The 27813-nt window shown below is 46.6% G+C and overlaps 1 protein-coding gene across 1 annotated transcript in view; it reads left to right on the plus strand.

The window, feature by feature from the left end:
* Positions 1 to 27813, plus strand: part of LOC106580347 (uncharacterized) — a 95234-nt gene that overhangs the window by 53234 nt on the left and 14187 nt on the right. The window contains 5 exon segments of the mRNA XM_045703139.2: positions 9088 to 9190; positions 12559 to 13661; positions 14517 to 14562; positions 16267 to 16914; positions 22103 to 22176. Coding sequence (XP_045559095.2) covers positions 9088 to 9190; positions 12559 to 13661; positions 14517 to 14562; positions 16267 to 16914; positions 22103 to 22176 — 1974 coding nt within the window.

Here is a 27813-nt window from a genome sequence, read left to right on the forward strand (position 1 = left end):
CTGGCCAGTAAGGAAAGTGCATTTTGTACACGTTGCAGTTCTAAACTGTAATTACTGTATGGGTGAAGGAATGTTGGCTTGAAGAAATAACTTTTGTGGGACAAAAATAAGATTTATTTGTTTAATGTAGTCTGAATTCTAAGTGCAGCGGTTTAATTCTAAATTTCTATTTTGTCTGAAGTAACATGCCAATTAAGGCAGACTCTGTACTTGCAAAAACAATGGAGCATAATTTGGTAGAAACACAGAAAAAATGTGTCAAATGTCCATTTTCAACCAGGCGACCTGCTTACTGTCATAGAGCCCCACAGTGAAGGCGTCATAATACCCATAAAACCTAGCGGTCAAACAGGGAAATGGTTCCAATCAGTTTTCCACCATTTATTTTTCCTATAGGGGATTTTAGATGTACTTAAAATAAGGGCTGTGTTTCGTGTAGGCTTACCTTGACGTGACGTTTTGATAACCATGTTAATCTCTCTCGGACAAAGTGACATTTATCAATATATTTGGCTCGATTTATTCTAAAATGATTATTCACATCAAAGTAGAAATCATGCAAGACTACAAATCCCTGCAAGCTCCTACACGTCATCTCTAGATAGAGGACACCTTTGCTAACAGGTATTGTGTCAATTTAAAACTTGCACAAGACAGTTCACAGAATTGTCCATTTTAAATACATGTAGCTATTTCTGCAAAAATACCCTCTGTGCACAACGTAAACGTTCTACAACCACCTAAATGGAAGTGATTCCCAAACCTTCCATAACAAAGCTATCACCTACAGAGAGATGAACTTGGAGAAGAGTCCCCTAAGCCAGCTGGTCCTGGGGCTCTTTTCACAAACACAAACAGAGCCCCAGGACAGAAACCCAATTAGACCCAACCAAATCATGAGAAAACAAAAAGGTCATTCTTTCCAATGTGTCAAGTAATTAACAAAAAAATAGAGCAAACAAGAATGCTATTTGGCCCTAAACAGAGAGTACACAGTGGCAGAATACCTGACCACTGTGACTGACCCAAAATTAAGGAATGCTTTGACTATGTACAGACTCAGTGAGCATAGCCTTGCTATTGAGAAAGGCCGCCGTAGGCAGACCTGGCTCTCAAGAGAAGACAGGCAATGTGCACACCGCTCACAAAATGAGGTGGAAACTGAGCTGCACTTCCTAACCTCCTGCCAAATGTAAGACCATATTAGAGACACATATTTCCCTCAGATTACACAGATCCACAAACAATTTGAAAACAAACCTGATTTTGATAAACTCCCATATCTACTGGGTGAAATAAGTCTGCCGTCAAAGCAGCAAGATTTGTGACCTGTTGTCACAAGAAAAGGTGAACCAGTGAAGAACAAACACCATTGTAAATACAACACACATTAATGTTTATTTATTTCCCCTTTTGTACTTCATCCATTTGCATCGTTACAAGACTGTATATATACGGAATATGACATTTAAAATGTCTTTGTTCTTATGTAACTTCTGTTGGTGTAATGTTTATTGTTTATTTCACTTTTGTATCTACTTCACTTGCTTTGGCGATGTTAACATATGTTTCCCATGCCAATAACGCGCCTTGAATTGAATTGAATATAGACAAGGAAGGAGGGAGGGTCTGAGAAGGAGCCCTGTGGTGACAAAGGGAGGGAGGGGAAGTGGAGGGAGTGGCCTGTTGGTGAGTGTGTGTGTGGTGACTGAGTAGAGGCAGGGTATAGGACGTCCTGACTACGAGAGTGAGAGAGGGTGACAGACAGGCAGCAGAGCCAAGAAGGTAAATTACATATTCTAGTTCTTCCACTCTAACAGACCTAGGTCTACTCTCCTCTGAATACCTGTCATTTTTTTCAGACTTTATTTCTTCCTTATCAATTTCTGTGTACTTCTCTTTTACACAAACTCATCCATGTTTCTTGTTTCTCTTTGCATTGAGACCTGAGGACCTGGCTGCCCGAAGTTTAACTGAGGTTTAATTTTAGGATAATTGGGCAGTCCTTTTAGATAATTTATTTCTATTGGTTTCAGAAATCCATACAAAATAGTATACAGGTGTGTGTATTTTGAGCACATTATTGTTAAAGTAAATGGCAACTTTACAAATGGTTATTCATCAGATATGTCTCCGTTGCCAGGTGTGTGCAGTATGGATCAGGTGAGGTGGCAGAGACGGACAGAGTCTTGTTTGTTCACTAATCTGATATGATCATAAACCTGTGATGAACTGAGACGAGCAGTTTATGATGACTGGTATAATGGCAACCAACATCTTCTGTACTGAGTGAATATGTGCTGGAGAAAGGGTAAAGCAAGACAAAGGGAGAAACTGCTTTAACTGGGCTTTGAATGAGGGGTGGGTAAGGGGAAAATGGGAATGAGGCTTATGGGTAAATTCTCTGTGGGTTGTCTCCTTGTCCAGGCTGTGTGTGTGTGATGCAAAAATGATTGCTACTTAATTCCTGCTACTGTATTTCACTTACTGGAGGTGGACCGAGTGTGTGTGTGTGTAGTTCCTCAGGCTTTGCCATGCAGTCATGGAAAAGGACCCTGTCTCTCAGCGAGCCATGTGCAGGCATGGAGAGGAGTGCCTGACCTCACCGCATTCTGATCTCATCTGCAGACTGATGGATTCAGTTTCCATGGAAAATGAGCCAATTCTAACCCAGGTAGCTGCGGTAATCCCTGGTTTAGCTGAGCTGCCTCTGCTCTGCATGGTGAAGTAATCTATAGTAGTCTGACACGGCTCCGTGCCTCAGTCTGCTCCGCCTCATTGTTGTTTCTGTGGCTCTGAGGGTTCAGAGGAGTTTAGATGGCCCACGCCTTGCTGTGGTCAGGCCAGTGGACAGTTGCCATTTTTGTCTGTTTACGGGGCAGAGTTTTCACAAATACAACCCAGACTGAAACAAACAGCCTCCTGAACCCTTATGGTGAGACCATGAGCACCACAGAAGGAAATAGGAGCCCAGCTCAAACACTGAGGCCACAGAGTTGATGAGGCCAGGGCGCTGGAGTGGGTCTGCCTCTGCTCTGGTTCCACTCTGTCAGGTTTGCACTGTTAGCCTGGGCCAGTCACCAGAGACCAAAGAGAGCCTGCTAATGACAGTTTGGGATTGACAGGTCGTGGGATTGGATTGTCTGCTCTTTCTCTTTTTTTTCTCTCACACACCATTTTATCTCTCTGTTTCCTTCTGTCTGTCTCTGTGACAAGTATGTTTCCTGTGGTTTAGTGGGAGCTGTGAAACCATCACTGTCTGGTTGTCTGTTTCCTGGTCGTGGCAGCTGAGGGGAGGGGGAGAAAAGAAGGGGAAAGGGGAGGAAAAGAGGGATAGCGGAGGAAAGAGGGGGAGCGGTGTTTCCAGCTCAAATGTCATCTCCCCTCAGCTTCTTTGAATGAAGAACCTTCCTGAGGGAGAGAATATTTTAAAGCAACTTTTCATTCTTCTATATTTTCTCTCTCTGATATATTCTCTGAATCAGCTGTTCAGGTTTGGGGAGATTTTTCCGACCTGCAGTCACAGACTGGTTCTGGCTCTTCATTAAGCTGATCTGAGAGCAGTGCTCCACCTCGGTAAACAGAATATAAAGCTTCTGTTTGTGTTGTCTGCTGGTGCTGGTGCTGGGTGACTGTGGCACATGACACAGAGGCTGTTGATTAGCCTTTCTGTTTGTGTGCCAGCCCCTCTGTCCTCTAATCAAGGGTTTTCCAAACTGTCCTGTCCCCCACCCCACCCCGGGTGCACATTTCATTTTTTGCACTAGCACTACAAAGCTGATTCAAATAGCCAACTCATCAAGCTTTGATTATTTGAATCTGCTGTGTAGTGCTAGGGTAAAAAGAAAAGGTGCACCCGGGGGGTGTAGCTAGGCTAATTGAGGCCACATGATTCACCTTATCCTCAACCCCATTCAGATTAAACAGCCTACCTGTTGGTTGCTTGTTGAGCCTACTCCTTTTCCTTTTGCTAATGTTTCTGCAATTTTATTCCATCTTGCATTGCATTAGTGAACTCACTCCACTTGCTACACCTTGAGTCTCCTTGCCGCTTTGATTTGAATAAATTAATAATTTGAAATGGTATATCCTTGTATGTAACAATGTAACATGGATATTTTATTTTAGATAAAGCCTTTTCAGTGTTAAAATGGGCCTATACATTTTTTTTCAGCAAAAATGAATACTCACAAAAGTATTGGAATACTAAAGTCTGTTTGGATATTCTAATAACCGTGCCCATCCCTAGTTTGTGTGGTACCAGGCTTTGCTCACTCTCACCTCCCTCTGATCACAGCCTGATTTGATGAACTATTTTCACAAGGCTGTAATTTTCACCCTTCTCAAACTGCTGACAGCTTTATCAGCCCCAGGATAACCGGCATTAAGCAAATATGTGCTGTGTTTGTGTGTCCCAGATTTTATGAGTTTAGAGGTTGGTGGATTTGAATCAAATATGCTCTAGGCCTGTCTTGTAATTCACATGTCCCTCCCTAACCACCACCTCTGTGTGCTTCGTTACATTAGGTAGACACGTATTAGTAGTGGCACGCTGCTGTAATTCTGGCACAAACATGATGACATTGTAGTTTCAGGGCATTTTAAAGATGGAATCCGCATTAGGGAAAACAGCACAAATGTCCACCCCAGCACCTTCATTGCAAAAACACGTTTTTAGAAATGTTTGCCAATTTTATAAAAAACATGTAAAACTGAAATATCACAGTTGCATAAGTATTCAGACCCTTTACTCAGTACTTTTGTTGAAGCACCTTTTGGCAGCGATTACAGCATTGAGTCTTCTTGGGTATGACGCTACAAGCTTGGCACACCTGTATTTTGGGAGTTTCTCCCATTCGTCTCCGCAGATCCCCTCATGCTCTGTCAGGTTGGATGGGGAGCGTCGCTGCACAGCTATTTTCGGGTTTCTCCAGAGATGTTAGATCAGGTGTTAGATACTCTACACAGACTGGTGCGCCATAACCAATCAGAGCTGTAGTAGGCCTATATGCAAATAGACCATTGCCATATGTATCTGTGCCATTCACTTTGAACAGGACTGTGTTTACAGCATCAGCGGTCATGTGTAGATGCACTTGTTTTGAGATCAAAGCGAGAGCTACATGTAACCACATTTGTTCATATCCTTTGCTAGTTAGTGAGTTATTAGCCCAGTTATAGGTAATTTGTAATCAGCAATAGGGGAGTGATTGCTTCCTACAAGTGCAATTCTATCTTTGAGTCAGATAAAGAGCTTTTTTTGTCTTAAATGGGCAGTGTTGTATTTTGAGACAGGCTTGAATAAGCTGTAGCCAATAGGCAGAGGGTAACATAATTTGTCTGATTCTCTGTAATGATGGTATAATGATGTGGTTTCTTGAATCAAACAAAACATTTTCAGTCACCTCCTTGAAGGACAAGTGGATAAACATATCAAGCCCTGCATGTTTTTTTTTAAAGTCTCATGGCATGTAGACCTACATTGAACACCACACGTTGGCTGCTACTGTAATGTGAATGATATAACCACTATGTCCATGTTAAAATGTTATGGGATGCATTTTTCTCCATTGTTTTTGACAGTAGGACACTGCTAGGCCTACATTATGATCAAATAGCCTACTTGACCACTGTTAAAACTCTAACTTAAAGCAGATACAGACTCCGTGTTCACAGTAAATGCGCACCGGAAGTTGCACAGAATTTTCACAATGTTAAAGTTTGTGCTCAACAGACCTGAAATTTGCTCAGTGCCGATATAGAAATTTGAGAGCACATTGGTTGGCAGTTCAATCCCTGGACGAGTCTTACCATAGACTGTAAAAATGGGACCTGATGCATCTCTGTTTGGCACTCAGCATTATGGAGATAGATCGGGGGTAAGGCCCAGCAACAACAGACTAGCGTCCTGTCCAAGGTTTGTACTTGTACATAAAGCTGCCTCACGCTACAGAAACAGGAGATAGGCTCCTGCCCTATGAGCCATTACGACTCGCACAAGCCAAGGCTCGTGCAAGGCTAATTACTATGGGTATTCAGACACGGCCACTGTTCGATGTTTGCAGTAACTTCTTTGTTGTAATATGAGAAGATTAAATTGTTTACAGTGCCTTTAGAAAGTATTCATACCCCTTGACTTATTCCACATTTTACATTTACATTACATTTACATTTAAGTCATTTAGCAGACGCTCTTATCCAGAGCGACTTACAAATTGGTGCATTCACCTTATGATATCCAGTGGAACAACCACTTTACAATAGTGCATCTAAATCTTTTAAGGGGGGGGGGTTAGAAGGATTACTTTATCCTATCCTAGGTATTCCTTAAAGAGGTGGGGTTTCAGGTGTCTCCGGAAGGTGGTGACTGACTCCGCTGTCCTGGCGTCGTGAGGGAGCTTGTTCCACCATTGGGGTGCCAGAGTAGCAAACAGTTTTGACTGGGCTGAGCGGGAACTGTGGTGTTTGAGAGCTCGCACTTTGTATTTGCACTTACAGAGCAGAGCCATCATTGTAGAATTTCTCCATCGGGGCCGACATGGCATCTTGTAGTCTGGTTCTAGATATACCAATAGGGTATTGAAGCTGACATCCTCTACCATTGACAATGGCTGCATATCAACTGCAATCATTTCTGTAATCAGCGCTGTGATTTCCTCACTCTGTCCCTTATCTCACTGCTGCCAGCAACAGGTTGGGTCGTCCCGTTCAGCACAGTAAACGTAAATCCGGGAGACTGAAATTAGTATGATATTTCACGTTTAGTATGGTTACCTAAGACAGATGGTTACTTAAAGCAAAAACATATAATGCGAGACGCGAATGTCTAGCAACTAAAAGGTGGTGAGTTTGAATCTCGTCACAGACAACTTTAGCATTTTCGCTAATTAGCAACCGCTACTTTGCAACTACTTAGCATGTTAGCTAACCCTTCCCCTAACCTTAACCCTTTAACCTAACTCTTAAACTTAACCCTAACCTTAACCCCTAGCCTAGCTAATTTTAGCCAGCTAGCTAACATCAGCCACTTAGCTAGAATTCGTAAAATCTCATAAGTTTTGCAAATTCGTAACATATATTACGTTTTGTAAATTCATAACAAATTGTAATTCGCAACATACAGTATCATACGAAATGGGTGATCGACAGCACAAATTAATACATATCACACTGAATAATACAAAATGCTCTGAGACCAGGTTGTTCAGCATTACACCTGTACTGCTACAGCAGCTCAATTCCACCTTGCAAAGTTTGCTTTTCATCACCTTCTCATTTAACTTCTCAAAGTATTGCCATACAGGACTTCACTGCTGTGTCTCACTATGCCATTTTTCCAACTGTTAACGAAGATGACATGCGTGGCAAGTAATTTGAATGATTCATATCGCCTCCTATTAACATTACAGCATTGTTGCATTAGGTATTTGTAAAAAAAAAATAAAAAAAATAAATGATGATCAGGGCCTGTTAGTGGTAGTTTTGTGATAACTGCACTGGGTATAATTTGGTTAGGGATTTTTTCTAAACGTTAACGATCACAATGTCGTTTAAACCTTTTATACCCCTAGTACAGGGATCCTTCTTTTCACTCTAATTTAGTTTAGTATTGTGGAGTAACTAAAATGTTGTTGATCTAGTCTCAGTTTTCTCCTATCACAGCCATTAAACTCTTAACTGTTTTAAAGTCACTATTGGCCTCGTGGTGAAATCCCTGAGCGGTTTCCTTCCTCCCCGGCAACTGAGTTAGGAAGGACACCTGTATCTTTGTTGTGACTGGGTGTATTGATACACAATTCAAAGTGTAATTAATAACTTCACCATGCTCAAAGGGGTATTCAATGTCTGCTTCTTTTTTTGTTTTACCCATCTACCAATAGGTGCCCTTCTTTACGAGGCATTAGAAACCCTCTCTGGTTTTTGTGGTTGAATCTGTTTGAAATTCACTGCTCGACTGAGGGACCTTACAGATAATTGTATGTATGGGGTACAGAGGTGAGGTAGTCATATATTCTCATGATATGTTTTTAAAGACCAGTGAACGAGACACAGCTCTGGTTTTACTATTCCTGAATTTATTATGCCAAATACCTTTATGGTTAAAAATAAATTACTTACTATGAAGTTATTTATACATTTCTAAATAAGCGTGTATAGAAACTCCATAAAACCACACGTTTCTTTTCCACACAATATCACAGATGCACTATAGTGGAAAGATTTGTGGGGCACTGGAGCATTCTGGACAAGGGAGATTGTGTGCTTATGCAGGAGGAAAAGTGTGTGTTTTGGCCTTGGTGTCTGTACAGCTGATCTTCCTGTGGAGTAGCTCAAAGCAAGGCACCAGTGGCAGCCTCTACATGTCTCCCTCTTCTTCTCTATCCCTTTGTCTCCATCTCCCTGCATCTCCCATTTCCTCTCCATATGCCAAAACGTTGCACTCTCTATTCTATCGTGTCTTTCCTCTATTATTGTAGATTATGAGACCCAGTGTGTTTCACTGGCTGTGCAGAGTGTACTTCTCTACCTGTACTGAGGACCAGACACACTTTAATCATTACCCAACAGAAGGCTATGTCCTGGGCTGTTACAGCTGGGTCACTAACTCCCTTGGTGTAACATTTAGATTCAAAACATTATGGGTTGGTTGATTTACCTGGCTGGCTCTTAGGGCGTGTTATGGTGTACTGTGTCTCTCCCGGGGTGAGCAGGGACAGGGTGGAGGCATGGCAGCCGCCATCTTATCTCAGCTGGTAGGCAGGGCCTGGGCCTCATCATGGCCTCTCTCTTTGAGGAGCGCTTGACACGGACATCACACACACTGTTCTGATTGCCCCATACAGACCGAAGACTTTTGTGTACCTGATGGTTCGACTTATTTGCTGATCAGACCACTGAGAGGGATGGGATGGTTGGGGTTCAGCTCAGTGTTGTAACTGGGCAGGGGCTGACTGAATAACTGTACCCAATCTATGTCATACTGCATGGAACAGCATGTGAGAAGAACTGAATGCCCTTGTCTTGACTCTTTCTGCATTGAAGCAATTATGTATTGAAAATCACTGATTTACTGTATTGTTTCTGCAGGACACCGAGAAGGAGAGCATTGGCGAGCGAGAGAGAATCAAGTCTCAGATCCGGGAGCTACGAAGCCACCAGACGCAGCAGGGCAGAGAGCTGCACAGGACAGGTGAGCAACGGCACTGTTCAAAGAGCTGAGCTTAGAAGTTCAAAGACCATATGAGTGGTTGACTGTTCCTTTCCCTTAGCCAGTCCATAGGTCCCACACACACTCATGACAGACACATACAGTTAATTTTCTTCCTGCTCTGTTCTATATATGGCATGCTTATATGATCATGTTTGCCTTAAGGGTCAAGTTTGGATAGGCACTTATACTTAAACACAACATTGATTCAAATATTGCTTGTACCTCCACACTTATGCACCTAGATGTAATTTCCTCTGGCATGCTAGTGAAAATAGCCAGCCAATAGAGCCATTCTGCTGTAGAGGGCGGCAGTGGAGCTGAGACTGTCTCATTGGTTTACACTGTTTTTAGCTGCTCCATCTTTATTTTCAGGTTAGAGGCACCACAGTCATGGGACTCTGGCTTTGGGTGTGTAGTGATTTTCATTAACCGCTGTTAGAAAACCTCAATTTAAAACACAGTGAATGCTTTACTATAGGTGTACTATCTTTAGCCAAGACCTTACGACTTGTAAACACACTCCCACACACAGAAAAACCAAATGCAAAAGTGAATGAGAGAAGACCGGTGAAGGGCTTTGAGAGAGCATGTAGTACAATAGACAATGTGTTTATAGCCAGACTGATTTGAATGCCTCTAAAGTGAGCAAGTGTTTGTTGAACCAATATACTTCGTCTCTACTGCGTTATTTTTACTCTAAGGCTAAAGCTAAGTATTTTTCTGATCAAGAAACCCACCCCAATGTTGACCTGAACCTGGCCAGTTCCTGACTGTAATTACCTTATGTGGCCTGGTTTACCCTTAGCCCACAACACCCCGCTCATCAGCCAGTGTCTGGTAGTAGTGGGGTTATGAGACGCAACAGGAACATCACCCGTTCAAAGGGGAACCCACACCCAGTAGTAATACATCTGTATTTTAAGCACATACCAGAACAGGACCATTTCTTGACATGGCCCTCACCATGCAATTTGGTCAAGGGTGAAGGCAGGGCCAGTGGCAGGCAGGAGCAGACCTCCACAGAGCAGAGGGATTGTGGGTAGGAGCTGTTTGAAATGGACGCCGATACAGACACAGGAAGTTAGTGGCTGGGAACGGATAGGGTGGGGTGGGCTGGGGGGTGGGGGCGGTGCTCATTTTTAACAGAGAGAAGGAGAACGGTATTTAGAGAGAGGACTAAACTTGGAAGATTATGGGGGTACTGTGGCCCACTGGCTGCCACACACACACACACACACTACCTCTCTCTCTCTCTCTCTTCTCACACACACACACTTAAATATACAGCACAGTCTTGCACACATGTATACACTCACACTCCATATTTTGGTGAAAAGCAATCTTGTGCTCCATTCAGAATTGAATTGAATGCTGCATAAATTAAAATTTTTGAATTTGAATTTAAGTAGTAAACAGGATACAGAATTATTATAATTTTAATTAAATAAAATAGAATTCAATTAAATTCAAATGCCTCTTCTATTCTGTTTGGTGTAGTCTATACAAATATACATATTGTACCTAAAACATGTCATTATATACATGCATATAAAATATTAATTAACAATAGATTTTCAGGACTAACTTAAAATGAACAATCAAGGAAAACAACCTGTATGTGAAAATTCTAAGTTATTATATTTCATGAATCACTGAATTCAATTCTATATCCTGTGGGGTGTGGCCAATTTAATTCGAATTTGGTGAATGGGAGTCAATTCTGAATTGAGCACAACCCTGGTGACAAGGCTGTAATTTAGGAAATGACCCGTTTGCGAGTGGCGCAGCGGTCTAAGGCACTGCATCTCAGTGCCAGAGGCGTCACTACAGACCCTGGTTTGATCCCGGGCTCTATCACAACCGGCCGTGATCGGGAGTTCCATAGGGCGGCGCACAATTGGCCCAGCGTTGTCTGGCTTAGGGGAGTGTTTGGCCGGGGTGGGCCATCATTGTAAAATAAGAATGTGTTCTTAACTGACTTGCATAGTTAAATACATTTTAAAAATGTGCTCCGTCCCTCAGATAGTCCCAGGGGAGCCAGACTTCTCAACTTTGAACTCGACAATGAAAAGACCCCTTTTGTTGTTGCGGTTTTTTGTTTTTGTGTTTGTTAAGAAGGGGGAGGGGAGGGAAGTCAGCATTATGCACTATTGTGGTTATTTAAAACCATCCTCTCATTATCCAAGAGCAGTAGGGGGTTTCCCCAGAAATCCTCACAACAGCACACAATGGACTGGACACGATGTACAAACGGCAACAACTTCAATCACTAGTTTGCAACTCTTTGGTTGCTCCTCCCTTCAACTATAGTTCTCTTTTAATTGGACTTGACTGAGGCCTTCGTTTGATGTCATGTGGTCTACTTATAGGGCCTCGTGTGAGAAAGGGGGCCATTTTAGTTTGTTGTGATGTTTGAAGTGAATGCGTATCATAAGCATGTTTCTTATTGAAACCCCATTATATAACCACTCCCTTCAAGTAATCAGCTAAACCTTCTCCTGACCCCAGCTTTGGGAGGCCTTCAGAGAGTGTTGAAAAAGCTGCTGTGGGCTGTGGCTGAGGCTGTGGCCGTCTTAGACCAGAATGGGGCTCTCCTTCACAGATTTGGTTTGAAAATGACAGACCTGGACGCACTGTTTGGATAGGGCATACAAAGGGTACACAGAGATGTTATCATACAATGATGTGTCTCTTGTATGGACACTGTGATTTTCCACTCTGTGACCTATCTTTATGCAGCTTATCTGTGGTTCCTGTACAGCCCCCAGTGTTAAAGATGCTGAGCAATGAGCATCACGGGGTGAGCTAGAGACTGGCTCTAGGAGGGGGAGGATGTGGGCACTGCAGTGTTTGGAGTGTGGTTTCCTGATGAGAGGAGGAGGAATGAAGGAGGTTGGATTCAGACGGGGGGGGGGGTACTTGTCCTATTCTCCATTTCACCCCCACTTCCAGTTCCCCTTACACTTCCTGCTGGTTGTAACCACCTAGTGTTCTAATCTCTTTTACACACACAGACATCTGGTCCAGGAATTGAGTAAAGCGTGGAGGAAATGCCTACATCCCCTTGTGTCTCCTCAGCGACGCTCACGTCTCTCACACTGGGCTCTTGGTGGTTTGGCCTCTGCGGAAACCTTTAATTTTCATCAGCAGTTCCCAAGTTGTCCAGCAACTGCTCACGTGATCCTACATTCCATCTTGTTTATGTTAGGTCAGAGAAACTGAAAAAATGCAAGAACAGAATTGTACATAACAAAGTTGTATTTTCATGGTATGTGTTCCTCGGCACTATACTAGATCTACTCATAGGTATGTCCCACTCACTGTATTGTGGTCTTTGTGTTCTGTAGGCTCCAACTCAGGCATGGTTCTGGTTCTGGACCCCCTGGTGAGGGATGAGGTCCCAGGCCCTCTGCTGACCCGCCCACAGACCCGGGACCCTGTGACATCATCAGAGCCAGACGTGGTCCTATCCCACCGCCAGCGTTCTGACTCGACATCCTCAGAACGCAGCCAGGCCTCCAGGCCCCGTCTGGACTCTGGAGCCTCAGAGAAGAGTCTGGGTCTGGGCTCAGCCTTCCGGACCAGGGTGGACTCTGGAGCATCAGAAAAGAGCCTGGGCTCAGCCTTCAGGACCAGGGTGGACTCTGGAGCATCAGAAAAGAGTCTGGGCTCAGCCTTCAGGACCAGGGTGGACTCTGGAGCATCAGAAAAGAGCCTGGGCTCAGCCTTCAGGACCAGGGTGGACTCTGGAGCATCAGAAAAGAGCCTGGGCTCAGCCTTCAGGACCAGGGTGGACTCTGGAGCATCAGAAAAGAGTCTGGGCTCAGCCTTCAGGACCAGGGTGGACTCTGGAGCATCAGAAAAGAGCCTGGGCTCAGCCTTCAGGACCAGGGTGGACTCTGGAGCATCAGAAAAGAGCCTGGGCTCAGCCTTCAGGACCAGGGTGGACTCTGGAGCATCAGAAAAGAGCCTGGGCTCAGCCTTCAGGACCAGGGTGGACTCAGGAGCATCAGACAGAAGCCAGTGTTCCGCCCACAGAGGCAGACTGAACTCTGGGTCCTCAGAGTCCCACTTCAGACAGAAACTGGACTCTGGCACGTCAGACTCCAGTATGGGACCGCCAGCCCCCCTGGGCTCTGAGACGTCCGACGGCACAGGGCTCCTGTCACGGAAACTTCTGGACTCAGGGACGTCTGACCTGAGCGTGGGCGTGTTGTCTGTGGGCCGGAGCCGAGTAGAGCAGCCAGAGGTGACCATGAGTAGCTCCTCCTCCAGCACAGACTCCGAGGCTGAAAGCACCAACCACCATCCAGACCAGCCCCGTCAGGACAGCACCACTACCAATCATTATCAGCCTGATGGGGCCGTCCTATTCAGGAAAGCCCCAGACTCCCACAGTGTCCTGCTCAATGGCAGTGCCAAGGAAAGAGGAGACATCCAGGAACAGAAGGTACAGTCTTGTTGAATCTAGCTGGGAAATGCTTGCTGACATGATCTGCTCTGTCTCTAGGTAGAACAGTAGAATATATAGGTTATCACACCACTAGAGGGGGATGTTGAGCTATGATGGCGTGTCCCTCCCTCCCTCTCTCCCTTGCTCTCTCCCTCCCTCTCTCCCTCCCTCTCTCCTTTCCTCTCTTTTGAAGCACCAGTTCTCAGCAGCATCTTTGTAACGTCGACAGCTATAAACATATAAAATGTCTCTGTACGTGTTTAAAAGCTCTGTTTGAGTATGGTTACTTGGCTACACAAATAAACTCAGCACCTCAGAGCCGGCCCAAATCCTTTCTTGTGCTCAGCTGGTTCTGGTTCCCCTCAGATGTCAGTTTTCCTCACCTGCTGTCAGAGGAAGAGCCGCTGAGGCTGGCCAGCAACAGCCAAACACACAGGCAGGAGATGGCTGCTGAAGCATTCTGAGTCTCTATTGTTTGCTCAATGGCCTCATCAGAGACTTGGGTCACCATGACGCCACGTTGTTGCCCTTATGGGGAGTGTTTACCCAACGCAGGCTCCAGGCTCTTTTATAGAACTCTGCAATATGGTATGCTTATCTTCCATGTGTTTACATTGCGCTGTGGAGGCTCAGGCACATCTTGGCCCCATGGCCCCTCAGCCAAAAAAAGAACAGCCCCAAACGTGCCTCCCTTGCGCCAAACTGTTACATAATATTGACATGGATGTCACCATGACCAGCCTGATCTTCCCTCCCATCCCATGGATATGCACTATTGCCCTGTGTTGCTTATTGCTATGTTCTAATTGAATATTCTCTTTGCTCTCTCTCGCCCCCCTACCCCCCTTTCAGGTCAGATATACTTTACTCACTCCTCTCAGAAAATCAAATGATGCAGGTGAGCATGTTTGCAGATACACACCTTATCTATGTGTGTATGTACACTACCGTTCAAAAGTTTGGGGTAACTTAGAAACGTCCTTGGTTTTGATAGAAAAGCACACAAAAAAAATCCATTAAAATGACATCAAACTGATCAGAAATACAGTGTAGACATCGTTAATGTTGTAAATGACTATTGTAGCTAGAATCTGGCATCTGTTTCTCAAACTAGACACTCTAATGTACTAGTCCCCTTGCTCAGTTGTGGACCGGGGCCTCCCACTCCTCTTTCTATTCTGGTTAGAGCCTGTTTCCGCTGTTCTGTGAAGGGAGTAGTACACAGCGTTGTACCAGATCTTCAGTTTCTTGGCAATTTCTCGCATGGAATAGCCTTAATTTCTCAGAACAAGAATAGACTGACGAGTTTCAGAAGAATGTTCTTTGTTTCTGGCCATTTTGAGCCTGTAATCGAACCTACAAATGCTGATGCTCCAGATACTCAACTAGTCTAAAGATGGCCAGTTTTATAGCTTCTTTAATCAGACCCACAGTTTTCAGTTGTGCTAACATAATTGCAAAATGGTTTTCTAATGATCAGCCTTTTAAAATGATAAACTTGGATTAGCTAACACAATGTGCCATTGGACACAGGATTGATGGTTGCTAGTAATGGGCCTCCGTACGCCTATGTAGGTATTCCATAAAAAATATGCCGTATTCAGCTACAATAGTCATTTACAACATTAATGTCTACACTGTATTTCTGATCAATTTGATGTTATTTTAATGGACAAAAATGTGCTTTTCTTTAAAAAACAAGGACATTTCTAAGTGACCCCAAACTTTTGAATGGTAGTGTATATGTAATCCCCTGACATTAAGTGGGAGCCAGGGTGGATTTGTGGCTCATTACTGGTGCTGTACTGTGAAACTCCACCAGCAGTGTTGATAACAGACATCTCACCAGAGGATCAATGAACTGAGCCCCTTAGCACTGCTGAGTTATAGCTGTTCCTCTAATATCATCAAGACGACTTGCTACCTAACTCCTATCAGTTTAATGGCTTTCATCCAGAGGAGCTTTGTAGGGCCAGTCATACAGGGGAAGGGGTAAGGGCGTACCGCTAGAGGACTGGATGGCAAGATATAAGAAGGCCCTTCTTTATATTCTCCTCTCTGTGGCCCCAGGCTCCTAAAAGCTTGTTATTCTCAAAAACACTAAATCGAGATTATTAAGAGGGAGGGAAATGCTTTTCTAAATGAGTGTGGAGCCTTTCCCTATATGTGGGGAAATCAGACCATCGCTCTGCTGTACAGAAAAGAGCATGAATCCAGAAACACGCAACCTAGAAATGGAGCAAATCTGTCAGCTAATGGCCTAAGCTGACGCACTGAAGATGAGGGAGGGCGAGGGGGATTGAAGAAAAGGAGGGGGGCTGGAAAAAGGGAGAGGGGGAGAGCGAGAGAAGGGAAATCAAGTCAAGGGATTTGCAGAGTGCTTTAGCATGAGACAGTAAGAGTGCTGCTTTGAGTTTGAGGACTTTTAGGCAAATTGCCCTGCTGAAGACTTTGAAATGTTTCCAGTCTTTGTGTGTCAGCTGTACTAGGGGGGCTGGGTAATTAACAACTCAGTTTGTATTACTTGACTGTGTCTGTGTTCCTCTGTTCTCTGCTACTGTGTGTAAATAATTTCCACTCATGCTTTCTGTCTGTTTTGCAGTTCCTGAGAAGAAAGAGCCGGTTGTCTTGGCCCCGTTCGACCGTGCTAACTCTGTGCGGGACCGTATGCGTAAGTTCACGGAGCCCAGTCCCAGTGTCCCGGTCCTGAAGAGAGGCTCTCAGTGTCTGAGGAACGCGACAGCCCCCAGTGCCCGAGTCCTAGGCAGAGCCACCCAGCTGAGTGAGGGGCCAGCGGCAGTGCCAGCCGCAGGGCCAGCCAAGCAGACAGCAGGGACCACAGTAGTATCCATCACCACCCCTACAGACAGGCCCGGGAGACCCCACGTAGGCTCTACATCCTACTCTTCATCTGCCTCCTCTTCAAAGAACCATGTCCAATGCCAGGGCACAGTTCACCCAGGGGGCGTGGCCACCAAGCCTCTGCAAAGCGCTGCTCAATCCTTGAACGCTGTAGGCGGGGCAAAGCAGACGGCTGAAAAGCTGCGGCACGCCTTGGGCGGCTCAAAGGAAGACAAGACCCCAGGGAGAGCATCTGCACAGCGGGACAGCAAGGGAGCAGCAGACCCCGACATGAAGACCTTCCTAACTATCGAGATCAAAGATGGGCGCACCACCACCACCTCCTCTTCATCCTCTAGAGGCAACCTGGCCCCACGCATCACCACCAACCCCATAGGACAGAGAGCAGGTAGGAGCACTACCTAACACTCCTCCCTCCCAAACATCACTCACTACCGTCTGGGCACATTAGAGACATGATGTGCTGGGTGGTTTACTGTGGCCTTTCTTTGAGCTGTGTACCTGGTGATGGATATGCTAGATAAGACTTCTGCTTCCAGATTCTTTATCTTTACAGACCACAGATTTTGATGGATATGGATATGTGTTAAATCCCAAAACAGAAGTTGATATTTGAAATGATATAAACCCCCTTGAATTCCCTCCTGAATCTTAGAATAGATGAACAAACATTGCAAGTGGAACATACAGGGACATTTTCCATCCCTCCAGCCCAGTGTACTACAGCAGATCAGATGCACTGTGCCTGTGTGTGGACTGGAGGCAGACAGTGTAGATATGTACCCTGCTCTGTCCCAGCTCCACCTCTGCATGCTAATATCAGCCTTCAGATCCCACTGGAATCCCTGTTGCTATGGGAGACCAGAGACGCCACAGGGGCAGTCAGCAGCAGGGCTGAACCCCAGGCTGAGGACAGGCCAGGGTCAGGGAGCGTGTGTGGGAGCAGGGGTCTACTGTGGATATGGAGGAGCATTGTGTCTGATGGACAGGCACACTGTGTGGAGGGGGGTGGGAGAGTGGTACGGGAATGGGACACACAACAATGGGCAGTTATAGAGTGTAGCTAGCTACCGTATGTTCTGACATTTCAATATGCTGTGGTCTCTCTGTGGCATCCTGCAGAGTTGGCGATGTCCACAACAGACTATGGTCTGTGTACCACTGTAAATGCCATTCAAACACTCACACTCTACCGTTGTATCCAGGAAACCGTTGTCAACGTAAAAGTACAAAAACAGGCATTAAAACTTTTTCCAGGACACCTACTTGATTGTGTCTGTCAATACAGTATTTTTTTTCTGTATGTGTATGTTAGTGTCTTGGTGCATCTCAGAAGCAGCCTGCTGTGAAGATCTGTCCAAAAAGCCAGTCTTGTTCTCAAACACTTTCCAGCCACCAGGACCTTCAACCCAAACAGTTTACTTAAGACCCTGCCTGTACAGGACTACTACAGCCTCTGATTACCCCTCCCCTCCTCCCAGACCCTCCGACAGCTCCACTGGGCTTCTTCAACATTTACATTTAAGTCATTTAGCAGACGCTCTTATCCAGAGCGACTTACAAAATGGTGCATTCACCTTATGATATCCAGTGGAACAACCACTTTACAATAGTGCATCTAAATCTTTTAAGGGGGGGGGTTAGAAGGATTACTTTATCCTATCCTAGGTATTCCTTAAAGAGGTGGGGTTTCAGGTGTCTCCGGAAGGTGGTGATTGACTCCGCTGTCCTGGTGTCGTGAGGGAGCTTGTTCCACCATTGGGGTGCCAGAGCAGCGAACAGTTTTGACTGGGCTGAGCGGGAACTGTGCTTCCTCAGAGGTAGGGGGGCCAGCAGGCCAGTGGTGGATGAACGCAGTGCCCTTGTTTGGGTGTAGGGCCTGATCAGAGCCTGAAGGTATGGAGGTGCCGTTCCCTTCACAGCTCCGTAGGCAATCACCATGGTCTTGTAGCGGATGCGAGCTTCAACTGGAAGCCAGTGGAGAGAGCGGAGGAGCGGGGTGACGTGAGAGAACTTGGGAAGGTTGAACACCAGACGGGCTGCGGCGTTCTGGATGAGTTGTAGGGGTTTAATGGCACAGGCAGGGAGCCCAGCCAACAGCGAGTTGCAGTAATCCAGACGGGAGATGACAAGTGCCTGGATTAGGACCTGCGCCGCTTCCTGTGTGAGGCAGGGTCGTACTCTGCGAATGTTGTAGAGCATGAACCTACAGGATCGGGTCACCGCCTTGATGTTAGTGGAGAACGACAGGGTGTTGTCCAGGATCACGCCAAGGTTCTTAGCACTCTGGGAGGAGGACACAAGGGAGTTGTCAACCGTGATGGCGAGATCATGAAACGGGCAGTCCTTCCCCGGGAGGAAGAGCAGCTCCGTCTTGCCGAGGTTCAGCTTGAGCTGGTGATCCGTCATCCACACTGATATGTCTGACAGACATGCAGAGATGCGATTCGCCGCCTGGTTATCAGAAGGGGGAAAGGAGAAGATTAATTGTGTGTCGTCTGCATAGCAATGATAGGAGAGACCATGTGAGGATATGACAGAGCCAAGTGACTTGGTGTATAGCGAGAATAGGAGAGGGCCTAGAACAGAGCCCTGGGGGACACCAGTGGTGACAGCGCATGGTGCGGAGACAGATTCTCGCCACGCCACCTGGTAGGAGCGACCTGTCAGGTAGGACGCAATCCAAGCGTGGGCCGCGCCGGAGATGCCCAACTCGGAGAGGGTGGAGAGGAGGATCTGATGGTTCACAGTATCAAAGGCAGCAGATAGGTCTAGAAGGATGAGAGCAGAGGAGAGAGAGTTAGCTTTAGCAGTGCGGAGAGCCTCCGTGACACAGAGAAGAGCAGTCTCAGTTGAATGCCCAGTCTTGAAACCTGACTGATTAGGATCAAGAAGGTCATTCTGAGAGAGATAGCATGAGAGCTGGCCAAGGACGGCACGTTCAAGAGTTTTGGAGAGAAAAGAAAGAAGGGATACTGGTCTGTAGTTGTTGACATCGGAGGGATCGAGTGTAGGTTTTTTCAGAAGGGGTGCAACTCTCGCTCTCTTGAAGACGGAAGGGACGTAGCCAGCGGTCAAGGATGAGTTGATGAGTGAGGTGAGGAAGGGGAGAAGGTCTCCGGAAATGGTCTGGAGAAGAGAGGAGGGGATAGGGTCAAGTGGGCAGGTTGTTGGGCGGCCGGCCGTCATAAGACGCGAGATTTTATCTTGAGAGAGAGGGGAGAAAGAGGTCAAAGCACAGGGTAGGGCAGTGTGAGCAGGACCAGCGGTGTCGTTTGACTTAGCAAACGAGGATCGGATATCGTCAACCTTCTTTTCAAAATGGTTGACGAAGTCATCCGCAGAGAGGGAGGAGGAGGGGGGGGGGGAGGGGGAGGAGGATTCAGGAGGGAGGAGAAGGTAGCAAAGAGCTTCCTAGGGTTAGAGGCAGATGCTTGGAATTTAGAGTGGTAGAAAGTGGCTTTAGCAGCAGAGACAGAAGAGGAGAATGTAGAGAGGAGTGAGTGAAAGGATGCCAGGTCCGCAGGGAGGCGAGTTTTCCTCCATTTCCGCTCGGCTGCCCGGAGCCTTGTTCTGTGAGCTCGTAGTGAGTCGTCGAGCCACGGAGCAGGAGGGGAGGACCGAGCCGGCCTGGAGGATAGGGGACAGAGAAAATCAAAGGATGCAGAAAGGGAGGAGAGGAGGGTTGAGGAGGCAGAATCAGGAGATAGGTTGGAGAAGGTTTGAGCAGAGGGAAGAGATGATAGGATGGAAGAGGAGAGAGTAGCGGGAGAGAGAGAGCTTAGGTTGGGACGGCGCGATACCATCCGAGTAGGGGCAGAGTGAGAAGTGTTGGATGAGAGCAAGAGGGAAAAGGATACAAGGTAGTGGTCGGAGATTTGGAGGGGAGTTGCAATGAGATTAGTGGAAGAACAGCATCTAGTAAAGATGAGGTCAAGCGTATTGCCTGCCTTGTGAGTAGGGGGGGAAGGTGAGAGGGTGAGGTCAAAAGAGGAGAGGAGTGGAAAGAAGGAGGCAGAGAGGAATGAGTCAAAGGTAGACGTGGGGAGGTTAAAGTCACCCAGAACTGTGAGAGGTGAGCCATCCTGAGGAAAGGAACTTATCAAGGCGTCAAGCTCATTGATGAACTCTCCAAGGGAACCTGGAGGGCGATAAATGATAAGGATGTTAAGCTTGAAAGGGCTGGTAACTGTGACAGCATGGAATTCAAATGAGGAGATAGACAGATGGGTCAGGGGAGAAAGAGAGAATGTCCACTTGGGAGAGATGAGGATTCCAGTGCCACCACCCCGCTGGCTCGATGCTCTAGGGGTATGCGAGAACACGTGGGCAGACAAAGAGAGAGCAGTAGGAGTAGCAGTGTTATCTGTGGTAATCCATGTTTCCGTCAGCGCCAGGAAGTCTAGGGACTGGAGGGTAGCATAGGCTGAGATGAACTCAGCCTTGTTGGCTGCAGATCGGCAGTTCCAGAGGCTGCCGGAGACCTGGAACTCCACGTGGGTCGTGCGCGCTGGGACCACCAGGTTAGAGTGGCAGCGGCCACGCGGTGTGAAGCGTTTGTATGGCCTGTGCAGAGAGGAGAGAACAGGGATAGACAGACACATAGTTGACAAGCTACAGAAGTGTTGTTTCTTGTATTATTGTCTCTTGTGTCTTTAGAGAACTGTTTCACTTTGATATCCTTTTTCTTCTGTCCTGATTTTCTCTTTCTTTTCTTCTGTTAACTAGATATTCTTTGTTGTTCTTCGTTAGCTAGCTAGCTTCTTCCAAAAGAGTCCCTAGCAACTGCTTAGCAACTGGTAAACAATTCAGCTTGCTAAGATAACTACAATTTTATGAAAAATAGTTATTTTTCAAAAGCCTATCTTCTTTGTTTGTTGCTTGTTTTTTCTCCTATTCAGTCCTGCAGCCTTCCTCCGCCTCCCTCCGATGCACCCCACTCCAAAAACCATTCTTCAAGAGGCCGGCATTGTTGCTTTTAAGCCTAATTTGCTCTAATGGCTTTGGGGTCCTTTTTTGGAAGCTCCCTGACTGACTGAAGATAGGCTAGGATAATGACTAGTTCTCCCAGCAGCTCTGAACAACAGTCCTGGCTGAGTATGTAGTACAGAACACTGGAACGGATCAAACAGGCACTTCTGTTTTATAGCTGCGCTTAAACTGACAGATGCTGTCTTATGATGGCCTCCAGCTTACTGTGTGGGTGGGGTGTTAGTGCACTGGTCACATGAAGATGTGTGTATCCATACAGAGAGGGATAGAACATGAGTGTTTATATTAGCGGCGGCTTTGTCCATAGTGTGACTCACTGGTTAGATATGAGACCTCCCATCACCATGGCAGCTCATGTCAGTGAGTGATGGCCCCCTCAACACACTCAGGGACATGGGAACATCATCATGTCCAATATACCAAATGAAAGGCTTAGGGGCCTTAAGTCTGTTGTAAATATTTTTGGATACATACTGGCGGTGTGCTGTGACATTGTTTTTAAATGACAGTATTTTTCTAGAGCTTTTGACATTTCAGCTCCATGTAAGTCTCTTCCTGTATGTCTCGATCTCTCTCCCTGGCAGAGTTGACCCTGGGCCTAAGAGCGACCCCCTTCAAGATGTCCTCCTCCATCCTTACCTCCGGATCCTCTTTCAAGGTAACTGTAACACTCCACTCCTCCTGACCTGGCAGATAGACCGGTGTGATGACCATAACCTGTCAAACAGGAGTTCTGCATCTCATGCCTATAGCAGTTGTCAGTCATGGTTTACCACTTGCCTTGACGTTTCAATTGCAGCTTAATTTTATTGAATTGAACACCAACCCAAAGGCCCCTAAAAGCAAGTGCCTCAGATGCGGATAGAGAGATTTTATAAAAGTGTACACTCCCTTTCACTCAATCACCACAGAGCTTTTTGTAAGGAGGGGAGAGTAGGCACCTTGAGGACACAGACTCTCACCCTCGCTGAGAGGTCAGGGAGAGAGGCTCCCAAGGGTGCAGCAGTCTAAGGCACTGCATCTCAGTGCTAGAGGTGTCACTACAGACCCTGGTTCGATTCCAGGCTGTATCACAACCTGCCGTGATTGGGAGTCCCATAGGGTGTCGTCTGGGTTTGGCCGGGGTAGGCCGTCATTGTAAATAAGAATTTGTTCTTAACTGACTTGCCTGGTTAAATAAAAAAATAAACGAGGGGTCACATCTGTCCTTGTATGATGAGAGTAAGGGAGAGGGAGGGATGTGCACTGGGCACTCTTCATTCTCTTTCTGTCTCATCCCTCCTGAGATTCATCTCTAGCCACTCAACTAGACAAGGACACAGAATCTTCATCTTTTCTCATACCGTAAAAAAATCCTGAGCCCCTCTACCATCGACCAGGGTTCAGGCACTGGGATTGGTGGAGAGTCATCAGGTTCGTTGATGATTGGTGCTGATGTCTCCAGTCAGATGTGTTAGGGTTAGTTGAGGTGGTGAGCAGAGGGAAGAGACCACCCAGACCCTGCAGTGCCCTGACCTCTCAGTGAGGGTGAGACTGTGTCCTCAGTCTGCCTACTTTCCCTTCCTTCCATGAAGGAAAAAGCTCTGTGGCGATTGAATGAAAGGCAGTGAATGGAGGGTAAGGGAGAAGTATAGTCAAGTTTACTCACTCATTAATCGTCCTGTATTCCACCCCCCATAAAGGGCGGGGCAGTAATCTGATTAGGGGATCAGGGCACTGACTGGTTGATCAAAGCCGTGCTGGGAAGACGCTGGCTGGGCTTGGGGGGGGGTTAAAGGTTTTGCACAGAGACTCTCCATCAGTTAGCCCTGTAGTCACACACATCCAGACAGATACAGACACAGAGTGGTGGCTCTTACACACAGACAGACTGAGCCAGTCGGACTGAGCCAGTCTGACCGAGGAAGAGGCAAGACGGCATACATTCATTCTGCAGAAGATGAGGTGTATACTTGACTGAGCTAAGCGTCATCAGGAATCAGGACAAGTAGTTAACTACGGTGGAGAGTGAATAGAGTTTAATATGTCTGTGATGTATTACGATTTCATTTAAACTTTTCCAAATATCAGTGGTGAGTTTTGGTGCCTCGTGATTGTCATGGATAGAACCACTGCATACCGGTACGTCACTTTTGATTGTTTCCAGGTATTAAAACCATGTACTGTGGTTTAGAATGTGTACTGCTGTAATCCACACTGTTTGTGAATAACATCACAAGGCCGATGTTCATTTTTGTGTAGACACACTGAGGACTCTTTTCTGTCAGCCCAAGTCACCAGCATGGTGTATCAGTTACCGTTACTTAAGCCCTAAATTGTTATTATGCTACTAATGAGATTGTAATACAGCGCTGTCAGGGGTCGGGGTTAAGCCTTTGAACTTGACACATGCAGCAAAGTGTAACATGTTGTACGTTCTGCTTGCATTGGCATGTTGCATAAGCATATTAGCGAACACTGGTACTGACTTTCGCATGAGGTTTCATGTCTTCCATGATTACTGTGAGGATGGGAGAGCCACCGGTGGGCCTCCACTCTTTCCCTGGGTTCTGAAAGTGAGCAGGGTCCCTGAGTTATCCTTACAGCCCTCTCGGAGCTGCCGTCAGGCTTATTCTGGTTATTAGGCAATCGTGGAAATTGCTCTGCTAATGCGATTGTGGGAGATGCTGGCAGTCGCTGTTTTCACTCTGGGTTAGCATCAAGCAGGGGAGAGTTGGGCTGCTGCACTGTAACTCTGCCCAGACCCAACCACCTGTCCACAGTCTCTCAGGTCCATGGAAGTTCAAGGGTGCGTTACAACAACGTTACCAGGACGATGGATTGGCTTCCAGTGCCACCATCAATAGGAATTGACAGTGATCCTCATTCACAGTCCTCTTTCCTCTATAGGATTGTAGGGTTGTCTGATGTATACACTCTGATGGAACAGTCCTATTATGGATGTCCTGCAATCAGAGATTTGTGATAAGAGGTTTGTTTTGGATTAGTTGGTCTTTATTGGTGTTTGGTAAATGAGGCTACAGACTATGTGATCTGTGTGGGTGGTCCTCTGCTCCTCTCTGGTGGTCTGTCTTCAAACCTTATTACCATTATCACCCCTATACACAACCAGTTACTTAATGACGGCTTACTTTAGGTCAGATAAGCTTTGAGACTGGGATAATGCAGATAGGGTAGCATTGAGTCTTACAATGGGCAGAATAATAAAATGCATCAACTCTGCAGAAAGCGAGCAAGAAGCATGTGAGGGAGAGGTAAATTAGTGATGGTAAGTAGAAGGACATTAAAAAGAGGACGCATTAAGAATAGAAATGGAGGGTAAGTAAGATCGACAGATGGGTAAGTAGGGGAGACGGTGAGAGAGAGGACAGAATATTGAAAGAGAAAGTACAGAAAGACGAAGGTGAAACTGAGGCTAAGTGAAAGTGAAAAAGAGGGAGTGTTGTAAAGAGTTGCTGGCACACACCCGCTCATCTCTGCCGCACACCCGCTCATCTCTGCCGCACACCCGCTCATCTCTGCCGCACACCCGCTCATCTCTGCCGCACACCCGCTCATCTCTGCCGCACACCCGCACATCTCTGCCACCCACCCGCTCATCTCTGCCGCACACCCGCTCATCTCTGCCGCACACCCGCTCATCTCTGCCGCACACCCGCTCATCTCTGCCGCACACCCGCTCATCTCTGCCGCACACCCGCTCATCTCTGCCGCACACCCGCTCATCTCTGCCGCACACCCGCTCATCTCTGCCGCACACCCGCTCATCTCTGCCGCACACCCGCTCATCTCTGCCGCACACCCGCTCATCTCTGCCGCACACCCGCTCATCTCTGCCGCACACCCTCTCATCTCTGCCGCACACCCGCTCATCTCTGCCACCCACCCTCTCATCTCTGCCACCCACACGTCCAGGCTGTCTGCTGCCCCCGTGCCCTCTGTTATAAATAATGCCATCTCTGTGGCGATGACAGACAGGCAGTAAGTAGCTTTCCCGCGAGCATGGAGATCACAGCAGAGCCTTGAGTCACACTGGCAACCCTGTACTGGGTTATTTGGCCACGGTCCCACAGTGAATGATTAACTGTCAGTCCTGTCCCCTCAGTCAAATAGCCCACTAATCTCCCTATTGGCAGCACAGCCTGAACATACTCTCTGAAGATAGGTTACCCCCAACCAGCACACATGTGCCTCGTTGTATGAACGTTGTAGAGGAAAGGAGAAGGGGGGGGGGGATCCTGATCTGTGGAGCCATGGAAGTCAGAAGCAGTGTGTTACTGTTTTATCCCTGGACTTTTATGGCCATGTGATTTAAAGCTGTGCTCTAAGAGCATTTATCCCTTTCTGCTGTTCTTCCCCCAGAGGGGGGCCAGGGTGAAGTCCCAGCCAACCTTGATTGGTGCGTTCTGGATAAAGCTGCTGACTTTTAGACACTCGTAAATAACTGCAGCGGGGTCAAAACGGCCAAAGACATTTTCTCGTCTCTGAGACACACGGAATTAATGTCCATCTGATTCACACAGGCGTGCCTTGGGGCATAAATACAGACACTTGCAATATTAAACATATACAGAACATCCATATAGAGAGAGAGAGAGAGAGAGAGAGAACATCCACACATGAACATTGACACACAACACAAGCTCGCTCTGTCTCCGACTCTTTCTCGCTCTCCCTCTCCAACACACATGCTCGAATATGCGCAAACAAAAGTTTTTTATTTTTTACAAGCATGCACACATACACAAACCTTGTCACAGTGTTCAGATGCCACTCTGTGTGTGTGCCAGACTAGGGTGATGTCCCTGACAGAGACTGACCCACAGTTTCTCTGGCCGGCTCCCTGTTTCTGGAGGCTGCTCCACTCTCCTTTAAATCCCAGGAAAACAACACTCTCCAGGGTCATACAGTGAATAAACCACCATGTCAAATGAATAAAACTGTTTTATTTTTTTATGATTGAGTTACGATTCCTTGTTTTCAGTGAACAGAGTTTAATTGAGTAGCTATTTGAATTATATCTCATTCAGTTGTAGCTATATTACTTAGTCAAGCACCATTTAGGCGTGTGTACCAGGGTAAAGAACAGCTTTTCATGCAGAGGGCATAGTTGTGTTGCGCTAACATTGTTCACCTGATATACTATAGTTTGAGCTATTAAAATGATTTGATTCATGCACACCTAAAGTACTGTAATATTCTGGAATTGGTATAAGCATTCGATACACGTACACAAACAAACACATACTGGACTCACACGTTCTCATGAAGACACAGACTATTCAGCTCTCTCAAAGCATTCAACTTGACAGACAAAGCACTTGAAGCATGCACAAGTAACAGCAGCTGGTCCGATCACTGTGATATTCCATCAGCAAGTTCCAAAGCAAGCACACTGCAGAAAGCAGCTGGCCTTTTGCAAGAGCCTTCCGTACAGTCACGGTCAGCCAGAACCAGATTCAGGTTTTTTATAGCCCAACGCATTCACCACCCTCGGTCTCTCTCTCATGGCTCTGTGTGCTTCTTTGGTTCTACTTACCCTTGGTGGCCTGTCCTATGACCTGACCCATGCAGCTCAACTCACTCATGGTGTCAAGCCTGAGAGGCTAGCTGAGCCCTCCTAGTCGGCCATGCCCAGAGCCCCATCCAAAGCCCCAGTCGCCTGCCAATCAAGGTGTAAAGGACAAAGGCTCTAAATAAAAGTTGAGGGCCGGAGGGAGGGAGCGTTTCTGAATTGGTGCCACCAGTATTCCTCCTCTGGCCCCCACTAGTCCCACAGGCCCTGACTGGCTCAGTGGAATAAAAGATGGGGCCAGTGAATAATAGATGCGTCTATGGCACCTGAGGGGGAAAAAAGGGGGTAGGGGCCTCTGCTGCCTTAGAAACTGTATTCCGTGCATGCTCATTGGCTGTCTGGGACCAGGTCCCTGAAGAGTGGAGATTGGTGGGGGGGTATAAAGAAAGAGAGTTGTTTTGGAGGGTTTTTATAAACAGGCTGACTGAGAGAAAGCCTACTGTCCTCTTCTCCCAGGGGATACATACTCAACACCCAGCACCCGATTTAGAGCCCGATTCCAGTACTTGGTTCCTAGCGCTGAGTTGACAGCGAAGGTTTTGCATCTCATTGTAACAGTATCAGACCTTCAGTGTGACTGGTGATATTGAGAGCATTTACCCACCATGCTTGGTGTGAACGTAGACTTTCTGTCGGCCTCAGAGGCTCTCTGGTGGGCAGCCCAGACAGCCTATGTGCGCAGTCTGGTCTGGAGGAGGTGATCGGGGACCTGCTCGCCCA

Source organism: Salmo salar, chromosome 20 (genome assembly GCF_965601325.2).
Source record: "Salmo salar chromosome 20, fSalSal1, whole genome shotgun sequence".
In the NCBI taxonomy this organism is placed as follows: domain Eukaryota; kingdom Metazoa; phylum Chordata; class Actinopteri; order Salmoniformes; family Salmonidae; genus Salmo; species Salmo salar.